Source organism: Rhea pennata, chromosome 25 (assembly GCF_028389875.1).
Source record: "Rhea pennata isolate bPtePen1 chromosome 25, bPtePen1.pri, whole genome shotgun sequence".
In the NCBI taxonomy this organism is placed as follows: domain Eukaryota; kingdom Metazoa; phylum Chordata; class Aves; order Rheiformes; family Rheidae; genus Rhea; species Rhea pennata.
Genome location: NC_084687.1, coordinates 3,843,011 through 3,866,228, shown reverse-complemented (window position 1 = coordinate 3,866,228; position 23,218 = coordinate 3,843,011). Strand labels below are relative to the sequence as shown.

General features: G+C 44.8%; 2 protein-coding genes across 6 annotated transcripts in view; both read right to left on the bottom strand.

The window, feature by feature from the left end:
• Positions 1–23,218, bottom strand: part of RPS10 (ribosomal protein S10) — a 382,514-nt gene that overhangs the window by 39,438 nt on the left and 319,858 nt on the right. The gene's annotated exons all lie outside the window — the stretch shown is intronic.
• The window catches only part of ILRUN (inflammation and lipid regulator with UBA-like and NBR1-like domains), a 39,761-nt gene continuing 17,923 nt past the window's right edge, over positions 1,381–23,218 (bottom strand). For 2 of the 5 annotated variants that reach the window (XM_062595322.1, XM_062595324.1), the window contains exons 3-6: positions 22,034–22,231; positions 19,153–19,481; positions 10,351–10,450; positions 5,594–9,824 (exon numbers count right to left, since the gene is read on the bottom strand). In XM_062595322.1, the coding sequence (XP_062451306.1) occupies positions 10,394–10,450; positions 19,153–19,481; positions 22,034–22,231 (584 nt within the window). In that variant the 3' untranslated portion in view covers positions 5,594–9,824; positions 10,351–10,393. Of the gene's footprint in view, positions 1,875–1,999; positions 2,301–5,593; positions 9,825–10,350; positions 10,451–19,152; positions 19,482–22,033; positions 22,232–23,218 lie in introns of those variants that run through there. The other 3 variants (XR_009960791.1, XR_009960792.1, XM_062595323.1) reach the window with 3 other exon arrangements.

Genomic DNA, 23,218 nt, shown 5'->3' with positions numbered 1-23,218 from the left:
TCCCTGCACCTTCCCCATTGCAGCCCGGGCTCCCTGCACCTTCCCCATCGCAGCCCGGGCTCCCTGCACCATCCCCATCGCAGCCCGGGCTCCCTGCACCATCCCCATTGCAGCCCGGGCTCCCTGCACCGTCCCCGTTGCAGCCCGGGCTCCCTGCACCATCCCCATCGCAGCCCGGGCTCCCTGCACCATCCCCATCGCAGCCCGGGCTCCCTGCACCATCCCCATCGCAGCCCGGGCTCCCTGCACCGTCCCCGTTGCAGCCTGGGCTCCTGCAGCCAGCTGCTTTGCAGGGCGACGGAGGGAGCCGGTGATCGAGGCCGCTCAGCCCCACGCCGGGGACGAGGAACAGCTCTTGGCACGAGCCCCGTGCCGGCGTCGCGACCCGCGGCCGCGCAGAGCCCGGGGCGCGAGCGAGGCAGCCCCGGCTCCGAGCCCCGGCCGCTCTCCGGCGCCGTTCCCAGGCGGGCGCGGGCGGCCGGGCGAGACGGGCAGGGCCCCGCGCCAGCGCACGGCCGTGTTGTCTTTTCACACAGCGCCGGTGCGGAGCCGAGCGGCAGCGAACCCTCCGCTGCTTTGTTTCCCACAGCGGCTGCCACCGAGAAATGCAAATCCGGTCTCGCCTTTTCTTTCGCTTCCCCCCCCCCCCCAACACGCAAACGATCCTCGGGCATAACGGCCCGGTGGAGCGTGGGAGCCGCGGCGGGAGGGGGAGGCGGGGAGGACGCGGAGGGGCCGCTGTCCCGGCCGGAGAAGGGGAAACGTTTGCTCTGCCGACACGGCCCCAATCCTGGGCGAAAGCTGCTGCGCGAAGCCGCGGGCAGGGTGGGAACGCGCTGCCCTTGGGAGCGGAGCCCCCGGCACAGGCCAGCCGGGAAAGGGCCCCCGGCCCGAGGACGGGCGCTTTCTGCATTGTCCCTGAAGCCCTTTCCCAGGAGGGCAAAGCAACAGTGTTTGCTGGTTCGAGCCTGGCAAGCGGAGCTCCCCGCGCGGAGCCCAGCCCGGGCACCGGGCGAGCCGGCCGCGGGATGCCAGCGCCCAGGGGCTCCGCTCCCGGCGGCGGCACCAGCAGCCAGCAGCCATGGGGAAAAAAAAAAAAAAAAAAAAGAAAGAAAGAAAAAGAAATGAGTACGTTCAGCAATTTCCATGTTTGCTCTTTAAATAATTGTTTTATCGTTATTTATTCAGATCGCTTTAAAACTCTGACAAACCTGCTTCTCAGGCCGCGCCGCCCGCTTCCCCCCGGCCCCGCGGGACCGAGCTTCGCGGGGGCGCCGGGCACGTGCCCGCTCCCCCGGGGGGGGGGGGGGGGGCAGCGGCGGCGGCCGCCCCACCGCCACGCCGGGGCCGGGCGCCCCGCGGCCGTGGGCTGACGTCAGGGCCCGGCCCGCAGCTGCCGGGAGCGATTGAGGAAACGCGACCGCGGCAAACAAGGAGCAAGGGGAACGGGGTAGATTAGATAACGTGGCAGGCGAGGGCTTTGCTGCCCTTTTATTATTTTTTTTTTTTTTTTTTTTTTTTTATTTCCCCAGGGCGCGGACCCCGCGCCGCCAGGGGAGCAGGGATGCGCCCGAGCCCCGGCCCCTCTCCCGGGGCGGAAGGGTCCCGCGCCCTGTTAAGGCGAGGCAGAGGGAGGTGCACGAGCACGGCGCGAGCTCGGTGCTGCAGGCGCCCGCTCTGCCCCGGCAGCGCCCGCCGCGCTCCCCTCCAACAGCCCCTGCGGGCAGCCAAGCAGACCAGGCCCTCGCGGCACCCGGGAAAGCTCAGAAAGCTCTTGAGCAGGTTTGTTATCCATGTTCGTAGACATCCTTAACGAATTCCCCTGAACGGCTGATGTAGCACAGCCTCAGAGATCAAGAGTTGGCCCTTGATTGCTGGAAAAAAAAAAGAGAGAGAAAAAGGAAAAACCACACTCTTAGTGAAGAAGGTCTGGAGTAATTATACCTAATCTCCAGCTTTCAGGCTTGCTCAAACACCCGTAGCTTGAAATATAACTCACCACCGCCAGGAGGACCAAAGAAGAGGCCAAGGAGGCCGTACAACCCCCTAGGAAACACCTTGTACAATCGGTTTGCCGCAGGCAGCGTTCGAACGGAGGGCACCGACTGACGGCAGCCGGGAGAGCACGAGCGCCCGGCCGCCGGCCCTGCGCCGCTCGGGTTCGTCCTCTGCCCTGATAACGCCCCGTCTAGCTCAACCCCTCCACCTTCTCCCAACGCGGTCACCGCGGCAGAAGATGGAGCCGAGGTTTCTACGGCATCGGTGGCACAGCCGAGTCACCTCGGGCGCTGCCACCTCAGCTGTAAAAACGGGGGAAATAATACTTTTCCGTTAAAGCACTTCAAGGTATTGCAAAAGTATCACTTGTGCAAGCAGAGGCGTAATCAAAATACGGGAATACTGGAAGGGACAAAGCTCTGCTTAACCATGGCCTCCCGCGCTGATCCCACAATGTTTGAGCGCAAACAAAGCTATTCCTTACCTGCGCCTGCCATCTGCTTCCTCACCATTTCCATTGCATGCTTTTACTCAGGTGTTTTATGAGCGGGGTAGCACACATTTGAGATTAGATTTCCTTAAGTCATTTCAGTCTGATTGGGTATTTTCCAACACACACACTGGCTGAGCACCACACTGAGATAGAAATTTTATTTATATATATATATATATATATATATATAAAAAAAATCTTATCCCTAGACCTTATTTCCAACTCCTTGCATTTGAGTAGATTCACATATGTTCTTCCCCACGGACTCCCTTCGCAGAACACAAAATTCTCCGTAATCAGCATGCCCTAGTTTCCCTTTAGGCCTGGCACATAAAGCGTACCCCCAAAGGACTGCGAGAGAAGAAAGCGGTGAGCACAGCTGCCTCCCTTAGCATCTTCCAGCCCATTGCAGGCTTCGCCCCACATGGCTTGGAGGGCACAGGAGAAACCACAAGAACTTGCCCGCTCCTCCGCTGCGGCGATAGCCGACGCCGTATCCTGCGCTCGTTGGGAGCTCACGCGGTGCCAGCTCGTCTCCGTGCAAGTCGTTCCTGTCCCGACGTGCTTCACACCAAGGAGACCGCGGCCCCCGACCGCTGCAGAAGAGGTGCCAAGAGGAGCTCTGGCAGGCTTAAGTCATCTTCATGCCGTTGACTTCACTGTAACTGTGATGACTTCCTCCAGCTGAAGAGTTAATCAGCTCTGCGATGAGGGAAAGTAATGGCTGTACAAGACAAAACTACGAGCGGATTCCGGCTGTGATGCAAGGGAGGACGGAGGTCTGCAGGTAAGGCGACATGATAGCAAAGCTTTGGTCTTCAGTTTGCGCAGGAGAGCAGAGGACCCCTCCAGCCAGAGCTGTTAGCAGTGATGAGTGTATGAATATTGCCGAGGGACGACACAATTCAACCCTGCACTCTGTGAGAAGGTGCCCAGCCTGCTTTTCTCACCGTAACTCATTAAGTGTCCATACATCCACAGCGTGCACAAGTGGGGAGAAAAGTTTTGCCCTAATTACAGCTTCATGAACCAAAAAAAGTTCACTCAAAAATGAGATTTTTAACATTTAATGGACAATGATCTCGTCCCCTTAATTTTTTTTTTCTAAAAGCAGGAAAAGCAAACCCAAACAGTTCATAGGTGACTGCAGCAACTATTTGACTTGGCCTCCTGCCTTGCCACCTTGCACCACACCCAGCACATCGAATCACCAGGCAAGACTCACGGTGGTAAGATGACCTCCATTATAGCAATAGTTCATGTTATTTGCCTGCTCATAAGATAGTATTTGAAGGAAGGTGTGATCATATTGTCCTGCTTTGATGAGCTTCTGACAGGTTGCAACCCTAAAGACAAATAGATCCTTTCAAGCAAATAAGGAGTAAATGAAAAGGGAGGAAGAGGGTGGGAGGGAAGGGGGGGCGATCTTAACCTATCCAAACACAGAACAGTCCTAAAGACACCTGCGAGCACTGAGCTCAAGGGGTGCATTCATTGCAAGGCACAAAATAAATACCAATAGGCACAGGTAGCAGGATGTCTGTCTTCCCAGAAAGCTTTCGGACAAGCTTAAACAGCGCATGAAAGCTTCAGGCACTTATTCAAATGCTGAAAAACAGAACCAGCACACACACACACACGGCTTCTTGCAAGGATTAGTAACAAAGTCACATGTAAGCAAAAGAATATCTTCATATAAGCTGCTCCAAAATAGTTTATATAGGCAAATTTTTGGGCTCAGTGCCCTGAATGATAATGGCTGGCTTGTGAGATGCAGATCAGCCCAAGATGACCACACAAGCCTCTCAAAGTGGAGACCTTCAAATGCCCCCATCCTGATATGGGAGGAGCACTAAATACTCCTTTGATGACAGCCTGGACATAAGGAAAAAAAATAAAAAAATAACTTCACACAGAACTCCTTTACAGACTAAGAGACTCATGAAACACTCAACAGCTCAGTCTGTAGCTGGCTAGAGCTTCTCAAGCCTCATGAGGCTCTGGCCAGTAGCCCGGGGAAGCGCTGGGATGCAGCCTACGAGGCCACGCAGGGAGCATTTAAGGACCTGGCTGCGGCTGCAGTATTCTTTTGTGCTGGTGACTCCCTTACGAAGATCTCACACACAAAAATAAATAAATAAATAAATAAAAGATCAGATCCCCGCTCCCCTTCTGCCACCGGCATCTGGACCTCTCAGCGCTGCCTCCCCTTCCACCCTGATTACAACTGGCACAAGGCAGCAGTTTTTGCCGAGACTGTGCTTACCTCTGTCACCCAGGCTGGCCACTGCCTTGGTTTGCTTAGTGCTGAGCCACAGCAACGCACTCGTACACCTCAGCTGAGGACTGGTTTAACCAGGAGCCAGCAGCTTTACTGTGAAGCAGTTACCTGACTTATAATTAAGGGCCATGATTCCACTGGCAGCACTTGTATGCATAACCACATATTTTCATGCAGGTCATTGCTGTAACTTGGCACAGTGTAAGACTGCAGTGTCACAAGTGTCTTCTATACCCTCTAATTACCCAAGAGCTCACAAACCCAGACAGGAGGAATGAGTCTGAGCATAAGCTCACTTCTCTCTGCTTCCTGCTTTAGGAAGTAGCTGGCCCAGTTCTAACCTCACACCTTGCATCAGCAGGCCCTTGACAACCAGAAACTTCCAAAACCCAGGGCACAGGATTAGTTTCTCCCTGACCATTTATCCCCAGATCTCTCCCAGCCCCTGCAACTGCTCTGTACAAGCACTGTGCAGCCCCAGCCAGACACAGATGTTGCCATGAGAGCCCCCTCTCCCCTGCGGGTTTTCTGGCCCCCCTCCTCCCCCTTCACCAAAAGATCCATATGGTCTCTGCCTTTCTTGTGATGCAACTACCTGGACTGGAACACTTGTTTGATAAACTTGATACACACTCAATTTCTTCCTTTTAAAACATACGGGGTACAGCCAGGGGCAGCACTGTGGTTAGGGACACTGTGCCTATAGATGTATCTTGGCATCTGCAAACACCTTGGAAATGGAACTGAAAAGGGTACATTTAGCTACAAGATCAGGGGTTCAGAAGTTTTTGGAGCTTCAATAAAACTCTCAACAGCTAAAGAACGTTTTTCTGTGTTAATTTAATCATACAAATATTCATTTATACATTACGGAAAAAGCTTCCTTTTATTTATTTTTTACTCCCCAATGTGCTATCATAGGACTTCTCCCAGACTCAATGAGGCAACACACCATCCTGTTCTACACATGCACTCCCCCCAGAGAGAATAGACAGGCTGCAGAACCACCCACTCACTCATACAAGAAAAAAAAAAATAAACACACAACAGAAACCCAGACGTGGGACAGCGTGCATTTCCTAATCCTGCAGACTCCAGCTACTCTCATGCCCATGTGCTCTCAGACTACACACCCTTGCCCCTCTGTGGAGGGCTGCATCTTCCAAACCCTCAAGGGGTTTGGATACAACTCTCCTGAGCTGTGGGCAGCAGGTTCCAGCCCTCCTTCCTCCTAGTGTGGCATTGCCAGTTTGGGGCTAGTCCTAGGTATGTCATGCTCCAACTTGCCTAGGCTGAGACAGGGTGGCCAGACAACCACTGATCATATCGTCTTAGCTAACACAGCTCCAAATCCTAAACGGCTCAGGCTTGACGCAAGGATCTATTTGAGAGACCATCAGAAGCGTACTGCATGAGCTCTTTCTCCTTTTTTAAGAGGGAGAGGGAAAGGAAGATCTCACTATCTCTCCTTCTTCTCAAGACTTCAGGACAGATGGCATTATTAAGAGACTGAAGCCAGCTGCAGCCTGTGACTACATCCCCTCTACCAATGGGTACCAGCCCCATCCCTCCCCAAGTCAGGAGCACCAGCCTCACTTGGGAAACATGTCCTCTTCTACTGCTTCACCAGTCCCAACCCAGTCATGATTTTCTCACATATCCAACAGGCCTGAGAGTTCAATGTGCTTAACTCACCTGGACTGAGTTACCTGAGCTGCTGCACACCCAAAGCCTTATGCTCAAAAGATTTGGCATTCAGCACTTCTGAAAAATCAGGCCATGCTTCAGGTACTCCATGTTAGACTCCACGAGTCTCAAGGCATCAGTCCTATAGAAATCAATGCAATCATAGGGCCCTGAAGTCATCTGTGAAGAGCTTTTCTGCATATAGCTCAAATCCCCCTTCTTAAAAGTTGGAAACCAGACAGCAGGAGCAATTTGGGTCTGGCTGCACCGCTAAGCTCCAAGAAACCAGGAGAGACAAAACCACCTTTGGCCTCTGTGAAACAGTTTTTACAAGAGCAAAAAACGCAGAGAGGAGGGTAACCACTAATTTAAACATTCTTCCACTGTCACAGCAGGGATTGTAACCCCAACCCTCAAAGCATTCAGAGCACTTTGTAATCATCTGCAGGGCAGTCATTCCCACAGACAAGAGTGCTTGCACTCAACTACCTGGCGAACAGCTGTGAGTAGCAAGCGGCTGCAGATTTAAGCAGCAACTCGGATGTGGCCCTGCCTTTCTTCACACCTCAGAATAAGTGACCCGTGTCAAAAGGACACCACAGAGTGAAAACACTTGAGAGTGAATTCAAATCTGCACAGAACAAGCATGCCTTCTGAGTGGGAAAGCACACAACTTGGGGTGCATGCAAGCTTCTTTCAAGAAAAGGAAAATTCAGTCTTGGTAGTAGGAGCACAGGAACACAAAGTAGCAGTCATTATATAAGAGAGGAGCATACATGCCTGGGAGCAGAAAAAAAGGTAGAGTAGGAGTATCTGAGTTCAAGGGTCTCTCAGCTGCTTCAGCTGACACAAGGCGAAAGATTGCAGCACCAGCTATAGTATGCAAACTCAGAAATTCCCCCCCCACACACACTTTACACAGTTGCTAAAAAGAGCTAACAAAGACGAAGAATCACCTCATCATTTGGACAAACAGCAGTCTCCAGTGTTTTAAATGCTTTCAGAAGGGAAGTAGCAGTATTATAGGAGTTGTGATGGTCAGGAATGTTTTCATGCCTTTAGAGCTTGTCACAGTAGCCAGCTGCTCAAAAATGAGGGAGCAGATAATTAACCCATTTGCCCATGCTATGCTACAGTGATGCAAGTCATTCCCTAGATTCAGCTACTGAGAGAAGACAGCTTATCCAGGACAAAAAGATTGTTACAGGACAAGAACCAAACGCCACAGCTGCACTAGCCAGCGCAGCACCACCTTCCACATTTACATTTCAGAGTAGTTCAATCTGCATCTGTACCAGCTCACCCAGTTCTAGCAAACTGCCATGATAGACACAGGTTTGCTTGCCAAAACACATGTGCGAATGGCAAGCAGTCCAATTTTCTCATGCAGATAACTTCTTACATTTTACTTGTTTCTCCCTGTGAAAATGTCTGAAGGGAGACTTCAGATAATACGGTGACCTTTAGCAACCAAACCTCTGAAATACAAACAGAATCCATCAGCTGTTTCCATGGAATTAACAGTAACCAGTTAGTCTGCCTGGAGCTACAATGTCTTAGTGTTTTCCCAAAGGTCCATTTTTTCCCTCTATTAGAAATAAGGAACTCTCACTGTCCTTTTAAAAGATCCAACTGTATGCACTAATAAGACAAGAGTCCTCAGCAGCTACAGTGAGAATGAATTCAAAACTAAGCAAGGAAAAACAACCGCTCAGGAATAATCAGCCTGAAGCCACGTACCACACAGTAGGCCCATGCCCTGCTCTCAAAAAGGAGAAAGGAGACCTCACTGGAAAGATCTGGAAGGAGGTAGCAGGGGCTTTGCATATTATTGTATCTTTGGCAGATGGCTGTCCTGGCCTTGTTCAAGTTTCAGGAAGAGACAGTGCCCCCTCACCTTGCCCCCTTTCAGCACTTCAGATACAGTGCTTTAGAAATCCATTGTAGTCCTCAAAGCTCTTCTCCCCCTCCTCACACAGGACTTCCCAATCTATAATTCCATGGACACACACTGGAGGAACAGCAGAACAACCCGTGTCTGAGGAACGATTCATCCTCTGAAAAGCAAGACCTGGAAAGCCCATTTAGAAGGTGAGAGCCTCAAAAAAGCTACAAGCCAGTAAGATGAAGGCGAATGAATACAAGGCGATACAGTGGAATCCAGCTGATGATGCTACCTCTTGCTCTACATTCAAAAGCGCAATGAATTAGCCTCTGTTTGCTAAGCTAATACTTTATCACAAGAGAAATGAATTGAAACTTATTCTGCATAAGAGACAGCAATGGAAGATTCAAAACTAAAAGGACATGACTTTTGTAAAGCTTTACAACTACTGTCAAAATGAATTATGCTTACAGAAAGATAGTTTCCTCTTGGCACGAGACTGATACGCTTGCTTGGTTGTTCTAAGCACAGCTACTGTACATCAAGAGTTAACAGAAAGGTATTTTAAAATGCTAGCCACATAGGACAACTCTGGAACTTTAATAAATCTCTTTGTTAACATGGGTGCCTATTTACGAGTACTTCATGTACAAGGGGAAGGGAAATGAGCCCTCCATGCTACCTCAACCCAGTCCCAGATCTTCTCTCCAACTGTGATACTGAGACCTTGTTTCAGCACCGTTTCCAGTGACATGCAGGACAACTAACAGCAACACCCAAACCAAAAAGGAAAAAAACAGAAGAATAAGATTAAAAAGTTGGTAACTAAAACCAGCAGGTGCTATTAAAACACAGAGCTGGGTGAAGACCCACTCTCATTAAAAATGTCCAACAAAAATAAGTCACTGCACAAACCCCAGAAGATGCTAAGCAAATTCCCGTTCAATAGCAAACAAAACACGACAGTTCCATAAAAATGCACGCTGTCCCTTATTTAAAAAAAATATGAACAGGAAACAAACAAAATTAAACATTTGCTCAAACTACAACCGCTCTGTAGGCAACATACTTTTTTTTTTTTTTTTTCCAAAGATGGCTTTTTTGTTTTAATTTTTTTTAAACTTTTCAAGCTACCTAATTACGTGAGAGAATGACTTCTAAAAAAAAAAAACCCATGGTGTTGGTATATTTTCTTTCTCATAGCATTAAACACTCCTGAAATTCAGCATTCACACATGCATACTTAGATTTTGTATTTTCCTCTGGAAACAGCTAGTCTTAAGTTATTGGATTTTTGTTTTGTTTTCTTCTTTATCCAGGACACGGAGGCAGAGAAGGGGACTCCACGTTGTGTCTGTCTGCCACATGAATCCCCCTCTCTTCCCCCATAAGTCAGTTCTTTGTTATATTCTCCTCTTGTCGATACCCGTTTTTGCTTTTGTGTTTTAAGACTGTCCGAAGGGATAAGGACCATGGAAACCCTGAAAGAAAGTTGGAGACATAATCAATTTCAATAGGCAAGAAATAAAACTAAGTGCATGCCCACAAATACTGACCATCCCATCCCAGTACTTCTAAACCAAATGCAGCCCTTTACCCATCACAGGAGTGACCTCTGATGTCCAATCACATGAAACACTCTTGGGATACAGGGTTCAGTGCTTGCTTTTGGTCTCTTCAGAGAACAACTCACCTCTTCCAGCTGTTATTTAGGCCAGAAAATAGCCAGGCAGAATGTTTCTCCGGTGTTACTGGGCCACAGGGCAGCCTGTGAGGTAGCAGCTCCCTACAGGTGCTACAATACTTACAAGGCCAAGCAGGTGTAGTTTCACCAGTCTCTACTATTTAGCAAGCAGTTAAGTGAAACGTTGCAGACAGTGGAAGAGTTTATTTTTAAAAAGAGCATTTTGAAACCCATGTTCCCACCTGCCACTGTCTCAAGGCAAGGACATTTTTTTCTAGCAAAACACAACCACAACATTTAATCAAAAAAATTAAAATACTTACTACACAATCCATTTTCCCTTCTTTACATTCTCAGGTGAGGGAACTAAATGCCAGATCTAGTAACAGGTCTCAAATCAACAGGAACTCTTTTCTGTAAGTTCTTACGTTCAAATCATTCATCAAGTATTTCATCAGGGAGCAAAAGAAAGAGACCAAAAGGAAGGCAAGAGATCTAAGTCACAGAGATACAAAGTTTGACATAACAGATGAAGATTCACACCACACAATCCTGTGAGATCCAGATACATGCTCAGATCAGAAATAAGATGAGACAGAAAAGCTCATTATATTTCATTATCAAAGCTGGAAGACAATTAGGTAACCGCTTTTTTACGCGGTCCAGCTTCTGTCTACTGTGCTGCTGAGTAAGACAACAGAAGAGCACAATTAACACAAAGCCATTCTCTGTCCTTAAGGGATGCACTGACTTCACTTTTCACCATTTCACCTTCAACAGGACCATGGGCTACTCAAAGGAAACACTGTTTCCAGCATGTTTTCCGGCAGTCCCTAACAGCCTTGCTGCATGAGCCTCACAGCCATGAAGCAATGAGTCTTTGATATGACTCATACCAAAAAACACAACTGTGTTAGCTTAAGCCCAACTGCAAAACCCCAAGTTCAAGAGCTCTCTTATCTATGTTAGTAACAGTCTTAGAAAGTAAGTGGTAAAAGGAGCCTACAGTCTTGCTGCAGCTAGAAGAGGAAAAGCTTCATCCCCTAGGATTTCTTGTACAACACAGCACAGTTGTCAAACGAAGCACCTCCCAGAAGCTCTCAAAATTGCAGCACAGGGCAAGGATTAGCAGACAGTTAAACAGGACATCTTGTGAACCAAGCACAAAACAGGAAAAGGTGCAGAAGCTTAGAAATTGCTGTTTGCAGATAGAAATATGTGCAAGTGATGGAAAAAAGCAAAAAGAAACATGCTTCTGCTCTAGGAATATGCTGCACTCCCAGTTTGTAAGAGCAAGCATTTTAAAAGATCAACACCCAGCAGATTGCAGAAGCAGAGTTCAGCTCAGAAAGCAGTACTTCCCACCAAAATCAAGAGAAAACATTACTGAAAAATAGTCACTGAAATGGGAAGAGTAGAAAAGAAACAGGGCACATAGGCAAGCAACATCAACAACAAAAATCACAGGAAAAACACAGAAAACAATGTTTGAAAACAGTGTTAGAAACAAGATACTAAGTAGCCTCATCTCAAGGGGGGGGGAAGCTATCGTACCTAAGGTTGCTCCACACAAGGAAAACAGGATTTGTTGCCGACTACCTGTACAGATATTTGCCAGAATTCATTTCATCTTTTAAATTGCAGACACTGCAATTAAATAACCTTGTCTGCAGACACTACGGCCTGGCAAGCATTCACAAACCTAGGCAAGTGGTTTCAGAAGCAACTGCTCCCAGCTGCCTGCTCCCTCTGCTGGAGGTTACTTGCTCCACAGCAAAGCCTTTTTTTTTTTTTTTTTTTTTTTTTTTTTTTGCAGCTGAAGTCATTTGTGCAGGCCATAAGCCTCATGACACCTGCATTGCCTCACATCATTAGGAAGTTATCCCAGCTAATAAACACAGGACACTGGACTGCCTACTGAGGCAGGCCAGACCTGAGAACAGTCCATTAACCCATCCTGTCATACACAGAGAAACCCTGTAAAGTGGTTATTAACCTGTTTTCAGTGAAAACCTTCCTCTGGGTCTTCAGATGCTGTTTTCTGCAGCATTTAATTTAAAGCTTCACAACTATGCTAATACTATGTTAATTAAAAATAGACTTTAGCTCACCTTCAGTGTCAGATTACTAAATACATAAAATTTTGTAGCACATGCTACATTGCACTAAAGAGCCTGGCATCTCCAGGTGCATTTCTCTACTTGATCAGTTCCAACAACAATCTTGATATCTGCCTGAAGGTAGTTTCTTTTGATGCAATGGATTTCCCTAAAAAGCAGCCTTAAGTCTTCGCTCTTCAGATTACCATATGCAACTTGGGACAAACAGAACTTTTATCTCATTTACCCATGAGATTTATTACTGTACAAAAGAACTTATTTTTTTAAAAATTCATTTCCTTTCCTTAAGATCAAGTGTAGATTGTTTTACATCAGACTTGACCTCTCTAAAAAGATGGAGATACCCTGCATGGGGAAAAAGTTTTTGTTTTAACCTAACACTGTGCCAGGAAGTATAGCATTTTACATTTTTATGGATATTTCCCCCAAAAGATATTCTGGTGAAAACAATCAAAATTCTGTATCCTATAACCTGTTCATTAAGTTTTTGGTTTGGGGTTTTTTTGTGTTTTTTTTCTTTTTTTTTTTGGTTAAGTAACCATGACATTGATAGGAACAATTGACAAAATATGCTTTCAGAACTGGATTGCAGTCTAGGACATTTCATTTCAGTGTTTGTATTGACATATCCTTTCTGTGGCATCCCTGAGCAAGAAACTCTTATCCTCCACTGTAAAGTGAGGATACTTTATTTTTTCTGCCTCTTATTCACCTGATCCAGTCAAGAGTACAAGTGCTTTACAGCAGGAATTGCTTATGATATGTATTCAAGATGCACAGTGTAATAGTGTCTTGATATCTGACAGCTCTGCTATTTGTGCGGTAGCAGTAACAATCTCCACAATAAGACAACTTCAAGAATAATTTTCCCTTGTATGCAACATTTTACATCACAAACATGAAAAAATAACTTGCATACAATTGCACTTTTTCTGAATTATTTCAGCAGAAGAATCACAGCATTTTTGGCAAATTCCCTTCTATTCTCAAAGATCACTGCTTTTATGAAAAGCTCAGCTGCAGCTTTACAAATTTACTTTTAGTTCTTCCATTATCTTCCATAGCAGTAATTGCTAACGTGCTACTGAAAACACACTGGCTATTTAGACAGATAAATACATGAGAACAGAGGATCGTGTTTTTCAAGAGAAGACTTGACATTAGAATTATTGATATAAACAATCGTTTGACTTCAGCATCTAAAAGGAAACAGAGCTTTTGGAAAGTTAAAGGCTGAGTAAGTAAATGCCGAGCTCTTTCCACGCATTAAACGCAGCACTTGTGTCAGAAGGAAGGCACAACAAGCACAGCAAAAAAAACTGTATGTGCATTCATTATACCACCCAAATATGATTTGAAGAACAAACAGAAGGGTCCCATCTGCTTTCTTAACTGAATAGTTATATAAAATAGACCTTTGCAGTTAACACTGAAATAAAACCAAGATTAGGTTAATCTTTTACAAACCACAACACAGGCTTTCAAATAGCTATCTTTATTTCACCTTTGTGGCTGAGCCGAGATCAATAAAAGGTACACTTTCAGAGAGACAGGAGTTTTTGATGCACAACTGCAAAGCAATACAGGAAGTCTCCCAGTGTACACCAACAGTCGCATCCGACAACACCACAAGTTCCCGCTTCCTCACTACCTCCTGGGCTGTTCCTAGCCAGTGCTTCTTCAAACTACACAGCAGTCTCTTGACTAACTTTTATGTAAACTGAACACAAACAGAAGAACGAAGTATTTAGCAGTTTGATTGTATGTTTTTAATTCCATGCATGCTGTGCAAACATGGTGTGGCAATTAAGACCACCAGAAAGTTAAGAACCTTCTCACAGTGCAGCCACTCTTATGGCTGGTTTAGATGCATGAACTGATTAGGTACATGACTGTTCAGGTACACGGTTAAGTTACCATGCAACAACTTAGCTGTTGTAACTTAATCAACCGCGTGCTTTTAGTCTGCAGAGATAAAAGAATAGGGAAACTGTTGGCCTACCTACAATGAAGTAAAGTTAAGCTAAAAATCACATTATCTCACATTTCCCACAGTCCAAGAGCACGTGGACTATTGGTTTTCATGGATGAGCTAACATGCAGCATCCAAATACATTAGTCTTTCACCAAAAAAAAGCAAACCAGCTCATGCAACATCAGTTTAGCCTGCAGACACTATGCAGCAGTGTGGTTGTCAAAGTGTAGCTACGGTAGTTTTGAGTCCTGACTTTCCCTACTTTGTTCTGTATGAGTTTAACCACATGGTAAGCAGCCCAGCTTAAAGTCCAAATACAGGGATAGGAGAGTCTCTTCTACACAAAAGGTAAGGGGGGAAAAAAACAATAATTGAAATCATACTTCTGAGGCATCATCCTTACCCAAAAATGATTCAGTACCCAAACAGCTACTAGTGGAAAAAACTGTCTCAACTCTATAGCAGTACCCCAAAAATATGCAAAGTGGAGTGCCCTCATTTGGAAGAGGCATGCATCTCAGAGCAGCAGCAACCTTTAAACTTGGGTGAGAGAGGGGAGGCCAATTAAAGCCTTTAAAGATAGAGCAATTTTTGGTTTCCCCCTAAAGGAGACTGTCAAGTAGTATGGATCAGAATTCAGCTGCACACAGAATGAAGTAAGATGGGGATCAAACGTTGAGAATTTAACTTTGTGAACTCCAAATATGCTTACATTTCAAGGTGCTCTTAAGAGTAGCATGTGCAATGAATAGAACAGGTTAATATCTGCCAGACTGTAGCACGTCCTTTATTATGGCAGTGACTACACTATTTATTTTGTACAGGTAAATCCTTGCAGAATCAGAGCTTCCACATGAAGCTTTCTACATTCAACAGAAAGCAGCAGTTGCTCAATGCAGATAGGTGGGCAACTAAATTTACGAACAGATTTAGATAGTTTCTTTTAACACAAGTGATAAGTACGTGTTGGATGTCTGTATAAGGCAGTCTACTTCAGCTTTTCTTAGAGGCATTTAAACCTATAGGTTTTATTTTCTTAGTTAAGAAATTTAATTCCCCAGGCACCATCAGACTGCATCTTGTGCTTTTAGTGTAAAAGACAGTCACAAGAGAGCAGCAGTGACCTCAACAACGTTGCTACGAGACAAGAGCGAGTAAATAGAAGGAAGCTATATTAGCCACATCTCTCAAGAACACAGAGAGAAAGCGATTGCCGAACAGAAGAACAAAATACCCATGCATGGGTATATCTGGACTCTAATGCAGCTCATCTCTAGCCTGAGACAAGCGCTGTCTTGCATTTAAGTACATGTTTAGTTGTAAGAACATGCAAAAGTTCCACTGGGAATGGATATAACATGCTTGAAATGATGCCTTGAGCAGAGATCCCACAGACCCTGATCTACAACCCTCCAGAACTTTACTGGTAAGGTAAGCCAGGTGGACCCAGGGAAGCCACATACTGTAGCAGGAATAAAGGTCACATTCAATTTGTTTTATGTCATAGGTTTAACCTTATCTCTTTATAGGGAATTCAGCATCTGATTTTTTTTCTTTCTTTTTTTCTTTTTTTTTTTTAAAGAAAGTCTGTTCCATTGAGCACAGCATCCACATCACATTCTCTACACTTCTGTAGAAAAAAAGCATTCAGAATGTTTCACATGCAAAACACTAATATACTTGTCTAATTCAGCAGCAGGTGGCATGTCAGTGTCACAGAAATCCTGACTTCACAGGGGAATTTTAGAGGACAAGTCACACCTGCTCAGTTGTACCAGAGGGAGGACTAACAGACAAGGTTTGGCAACTTCTGGTGTTTTACAGCTGCAATTTACCAGTGGCTCTTAAGATGCCAGAAACTAATAGTTTTGTCTCAAAGATTTCATGTTCTCATGCAACTGCATGGTTGGGCTTCTCCAATATCTCTTGGCAGAGATGAAGCCCCAACAATGATCTCAGAAACACGTAAGGGCTTCTGTCCAAGTATGGGAGGTCAGCCCTTCTGAACATCTTAACTACACCTTACCCATCCCCCTTTACTGTACCTCACCAAATGCTTCTTTAAACATGACTAGGCAGTCACCCCGTTCTCTGGGTATGTGAAAACAGACGCAAGCACTAAGAGTTCAGCCCAAAGAAAATATAATCCAGGTATCCTAATGTGCAACTACATAACTGGCCAAAAGTACTGTTTATCTGCTCCTGGAATTTGAAATATAGCCTTCCACATCAATATTCAGTCATAAAGCAACAGCTCTAAAGCAGTAGCTTCCTTTCAGCCTCAAACAGCAGAGTACAGATCCCTGGGGAAGTAGGGGAGACTGAACAGCTTAAGCAGATGGTAAAATACAGCTTTAACCAACAGGTACCTGAACACCATCTGCTTCTCAGGTGGTTTAGTACTTCTAAAGGCACCCCCTGTAAGCCCTTCTCCAGTTAATCTAAGAGACCCATCTGGGAATACTGGTTACACATTTTCTCTGTTTACAGAACAAAAAATAAAACCTACTTTTTTTCCAAAACAGATTTCCAGCTTGCAAGAAGGCAGCATGCAATAATGCTAGATCTAAACCACGTAAAGTGAGCATGTTCACCCAGTAATTTCAAATGAGACCAAACGTTTAGGAGATCAAACTTAAAACTTGTTCACTCTACAGAAACCAGAGAAAGTATTGCATCAATACAAGTATCAGGTAAACAGCAAAATTTGTCCTGCGCTGGATGGCAAGGCACTCTGACCTTCAGAACTACCTTAATAAAGTCTCCCAAAGCAAAAACTAACTGGTTTTATTTTGTCACAAACAGAAACATACTGGTAGAGACAGAAACTCTAATAAATGAACAAACCTTTACCAACTCCACCTCCTAGTCAAAAAAGGACCACAAGTTATTCCTTCTGAAGCGAGGGAACAATTTCTGCTTTTGTCTCAGAAAGCCTACCTCAAAACCACTCAAACATTCTGTAAATACAAAAAGGAACAAGAAGCAAGAGAAAGAAGGTCACCTACCCTACACGTCAGGCTAGATTACAATGACTTACAATGTAAGAGTACTGAACAAGAACTTTGGGTTATTAGCTAGACCAGTTTACATAACTTTAGTGAAATTATCATCTCTGTTAGTGCTTCAGTCTCCTTTTGGCTTGTCTTCTCTACAGATTAGCTGTCACGTGCTATGTCCTCTGCATCTCTGACAGGTACAGGTTTCTTGCATCTATGTTCCTTGAGAAGACATAGCATTCTAATTCCCCTCAGCCAGTCTGAGGATACACTTGACCTTTTAGTACACACAGCACTCATTTCACTAGGAAGAGTAAGGAAATTTACTACATGGAAAGAGACCTAGTGAAAACTGAAGGCCACTTTACTGACAAAACCCCACATTCAGAATTTTTACGCATGACCTTCTTTTGGAAGTGCATATATTAGCAGTTCTGCATCCATCCACCTGCAAGTGCAAATTAACTATGAAGCAATTGCCAAGTTCTGCACCCACAGTAACAAGCAAGTAAAGAAAGCCAAGTCCAGTCTAAAGCTTACCATCCAAACTGGGATTGAATAGTCCCACCTAAATTAAACCTAGTATTTTAGCTATGAAAGGCTGTATTTTAGCAATGAAAGGCTACTTAGTCCGCTATCTCAAAGCGATTTAATTTTTATTTCAACTTTTTTCACTGATGCACAAATAGAGCTGTTACCAATCTTTGCTGGGATGTGTACGACAGACAAGCACAGCAGCATTCCCCACATGAAGCACCTGATTGAGATAATCTTTTAATGTAGAGAAGCTGCATCAGTATACACATAGCCTCTGCCAGGCCAGACAACGATCTCTTCAGAGATCACTGCTATGAAAACGTGCACTGCTATCCACAAGCAACTGCGAAATGGCAGTGACTGTCCATCACTGCTGACTTAGATTGTACTTGATAGGTGAAAGGCTTTATTTCTACCAATTTCCTAAGCCATTCATCTGATCTTCAGTAACTGAGAATCTTGAAGCAGGAGCCAATACAGCTTACAAAAGTTGATGTTTGAAGTGCAAAACATGAAAAGAGTGATTGGTAGTCTGCCAGTCATTCCCACACATCCCATCAGTTAAAAAAAAAAAAAAGAAAAATGCATAGCCCTGGTGCAAAGTAGGTCACTAAAATATGATCCATTGATATAGGACAGGCATTTCATCCAGTTAGGAACTATAGTGCTGTAGGTGAACTAATATTAGGGCTTTATTAAGTCATTCAGCAACCAAGTGTTATTGGCCTACACAGCCTGCTTAAAGTACAGTAAAGCATTTTTAAAGGATTTTAAAATCAAACTATTTTGACATACGACAGTACACACCTACACATACTGGTTGCATTAACAGGTGGATTCTGAACTGTAAATAATCCTGTAATTCAGTTTTCACACACAGGCAAATAAAGACAGTCAAAATATCACTCGGACTCATATAGCATCCATCAAGCAAGCTTTTGAGTGAGATTTAAAGTAAGGATAATTTAAAAGTCACCTACAATCATAAACAACACAAGGACAGAGACAGGCATAATCCTTTGATTGACTATTCCTGACAGATTCTGGGATCAAAACATTGAGCTCTGTAGTCTCCCCAGGCCAGTTCAAAAGTAGTTATCCGATTCATCTTAAGTTTTGGGGGTGTGTCTTTTTAAAGCCTTTTTTTAATGTAAAAATCAGGAGCACAGACAGAGAGATATTTTGACTTATTTGCACATGTAACTGGAGTACACTCCAGCCACTAACAGTTACAGCACCCAGGCAAGATTATATAAACTTTAAGAAGGATTGGAAGCAAAAACAAAAAGATGGATCTGGTAGAGTCTATCAGAGGCAAAGGTATTTTAATGTAACAGGAAGAGTTGGCAGAGTCAAACAGTCAAATTCAAAACCTTCCTTAGCAGGTCTGGCAGAAGCAGAAGGGAAGGGCTTTGCAGTTTGTAATGAAGAACTATGACACATATATGACAGTCTCATCACCTACCCATTCTCCTGTTCTCCCAGGGCACCTACCTTACTGTATGTCACTACCGACAAGTTGTTCGAGTGACTGCTGGGGGAGAGATTTACAGAGTTTTGTGACAGTCCATTCTGATCTTGTTCAATTTGGTCAGGAGCAGGCCCCCATGTGTTTTTGCTGATTGTGCCTAGCTCGGAACCCCCAGGGTCTTTTAGGTTGTTTTCATCTGGTTGCCTGTTCTTCTGTGGAGAGGCGAATGGGTTAAAGTTTCCTTCTACCTTGCGATGCGGTTGTGTGTTGAACTCTGTTTCAAAGGACGACAGCTGCTGTGTTACTCCTAGAAGTCCTCCAACCTCCACGCTCAGGATCACCCAGATGACATCTATGAAAAGGAAAAGACATTCAGGTCATCACTAGATAGATCTTATGGAGAAGGAAATAGAAGGAGAAAACAGAATAGAGATTTCATCCTTTACAATGGCAGGAAGAAAAGTTGTTCATAGCACATTTTATAAAGCATTAGATATACTGGCTAAACACTAATCAAGTCCAATCCCTCCAGAAACCAAGCAAGTTTTACTCCTACTGAACTTACGGAACACTAACTAGAAACACATCAAAACAACAAATCGGCATGACAACGTGAAACGCCCTGGAAAAAAGAAAGCTTTAAGCGACCTTAAGGTGACCAAGGCCACAGAGCAAGAGTGAAATAAGAGCCCAAGAGATACCATTCCCAATCTTCTGCTCTGACAGTAAAAGCTGGGGGTAGGCTTTAGTTTTATTGGTTTTTAATAGCCAACCCTTCTAAAAGGGTCACTTATAAAGTAGTTAGGTCTGTGGCAATTCACTCATATCTCTATTCCAGTTCAAAACACCCACATTAGGTGGGCAAGTTACCTTTGGGATATTACATGAATTTTCAACCTACTGCATAGAGTAACTATATGAACAGTTCAAAATATTTACAGCTTTTACCTAATGTGTATCTATCCCCTGTAGATAAGATTATTATTCTACTTACCATTCCACTTAAGCCACACTGTTTGCATGAAGTGCATTTACATAAATAAATTGGTTGTTATGTATCCAAATTCAGTTTTATTGCTTCCCCTCCCCCCCCCCATTAAGCGTCCTTGAGTTTTGTTTTGTTGCACGGAGAGGGAGAATTCAAAAGAACAGCAGCAATACCTTATCTCATCTCAGTAGATCTAATAATGGCACCTCATGTCACATGTAATTCAGTTTCCAGTTTTTCTGCAGTTAACATTAACCTACAAGGGGCTGCTTTGTGCAGCCACTGCCTGCCTGGGGGAAGGAGACGGTAGGTCTTTTTGCTGTTCACTTTTACCATCGTCACTACTGGAGCAGTTTTAATTTGCAGAAGTCCACCTTCCATTTGCTCATCAGGTTTAATAAGCCTGGTTTCGTTAATTTGCATTTTACGAGGCAATTAAAGACAGGGGAATTTTTCCTTACAAAAATAGCAAGGCTTAAGCACTGCCAAATTCCTGCCAGAGTTGTAAGCCCCTTCGGAAACGCCCGGAGGGCTCCCAAAAGGCTCCAGGAGCCGGGCAGACCCCAGCGCGGGGCTGCTGCGCTCGGCCCGCCGCAGCCGCGGCCGGGCAGCGCGGCGGCGCCCCCTGCCGCCCGCCCGCGGCGCCGGCCGCCCCGCCGGCAGCGCCGCCGCCGCGAGCGACCGCTGCAGCCCGAACAGCCGGAGCCGCTCGCCGGGCCCTAAGGCAGCTAACCGCGGGGATACAAGGCACGGAGACGCGGCTGCGTCGCAGGGGACGCACCCGTAATGCCAAGCCCAGCGGCCAAACAGATTTTAACTTGTGGATGCTTTCTTTCAAAACGTGTAACTTAGGAATACTGATCTTAAACCATTTCTTTGCCATTATCTGCGAAAGCCCTGGTTTTATATGCACATGGGCCCATGTCAGGCAAAGCTAGTTGAACTGGCCTTCCAACCCACACAGAGCATTTACACTCTTATTTCAGGGACAAGTTACATCCACTTTCAACACTGAAGAGTCTTTCAAATCCACCAAAGCAGCACATACGTCTGAGCAAAGAGTTATTTTTGACTCAGTGTTAATATTTCTCATTCAAATCCATGTTCTCAGGATACTCCCAACTGCCAAAACAGTCAAAGATGTTTTCAGTATAAAATAAAAGCTGGCTAGAAATTATTGCAATACTGCAAATGAATAAAGATGCTGGTGGGTTCAGGCTGAGGCACTACACAACATATCATACACTGATTTTTAAACAGAGTTATAAAAAAAACTTTTTACAATAAACACACCAAGTATTAGAACCTGGGCCACTTCTAACCAAACTTCTTGGACAGGGATTTCATCACTTGAAAAGTTCTTAGGTCTGTATTTAGTTCCGCATGTTCAGCACTGGTAGCTCTGAAGGAATCTTGACAAGGACTGACTGGGTAAGAGTCTCAAGAACTGTGCAAGTCCTTTTATTCTCCAGAGCTTTGTATAATCTGCAATTTGTTCCAGAGTTTAGAAAACAAACCTGTGCTGACCAAGAAAACAAAGCTCACAATGTTTTCTCTATTCTATTTTCTATATTTAGTCTCAGAGCTGGCAGACTTTGCCTTCTGCTCTTGGTCAAAGCTTACAGAACACACATTTTGTGTCCTTTAGGTTTAAACACAGTGGGCACCTGCCATCAGATCTTTAGAGCACAGCACTTACAGAATGGAAACCAAGGACTTTCAGAGTCAGCTGTATCTTTGCAGAGGGTAGTAACTTGTCAACAGCCATTGCAGTAAGTCACACAAGCACAGTGTATGGCTAAATTATCGTTTAGACATCAGGAGAGCGTCTGCAAGGCCCAGCAGGAACAGCTATTTTGTCTACAATGGGAGTGTTATGAAGAAGAGCCTGAAGGAACAGAAAGGGAAGCACTCACCTCCGTAATAGAGTCCTGTGGCAGTGCACATGCGCCACTGTCCCTGATACATTCCTGCTGTGCTGGGGCTGCACATCTGAACACTGACATCTGCAATTTCCTGGGGCTCCAGGGACCTGACCATCACCATGTTTACATGGCCGAACTGGTCTCCCCCCACATACTTCAGACAAACGCCTGGGGGCCACGCCTCTGTCCCTAGGATTAAACAGAAGAAAGAATTAATGACAGCACACCAGGAAAAGCTTTCTGTCTGTATGAGAAGGGATAAAATATGCTTATTAAAACAGTTGTGCAACTGTTGAATAGTCAGAGGAATATCAAGCTGTACATAACCAGCAACGGATGTGGAAGCCAGCAATGGACGTGGAAGAATACATTTCTCAGACAAGGCATAACTGGTTCACTATGCAACCAGCATGAGAATTCTTATTTCTCTTTGAATAATCTCCAGCTCTTCTTTACGTAAGAAAATCCTCAAAGCCCTAGCTGTTACAGTGTAACAACTGAAAAACTAAAAAGGAAAAGAAAAATCAATGTAAAACTGATACTCGCATATATTTCTGCAACGCTAAAGATAAAAATGAGGTCCAGACCTAGTTTTTCCTCATTCCTTTTTGCCTTCCTACAGCTCCTGAGCCTTACAACTTCAAAATACGTGCTATTAATATAAAGTGATGGAAACATTCTTTCAGGGAGTTGCTCCTTTTTCAGTCTTTTGGCAGTCTCAGGAGACACTAATAGTTTGAATGATAATTGAGGAGCTAGTACCATTTTCTAAATAGATTTATTTCCCTCTCTTGTACTAAACCCTTCTCCCAGCCCTATGCAAAGGTGAAATGGTGAGCATATGCTTTGTTTGTGAAGACCAGTGTTTAGACTGCAGATACGAGGACTGACAGTGTGAACTGGCTATCTGAAGACACACAGAAAACAGTTACTGGATGTAAACACAGCAGTTTCCAGCAAAGATAGCAAGTACTGGGACAGACAAAAAGGAAAGTTTTTCAGAAACTCATGAAAAAACAGTTCAACAGAATTTTCATTTGTATATGCCCTGACGTTTCAAGACTGAGCCAATTACTCTGGGGACAGTGCTGCTTGCTTAAGGTTCGTAGAAGCACTTAAGGAAAGCCTGAACCAAGAAGCTTGGAACCGCTCTAAGTCTATTCTGAGGCAAGGACA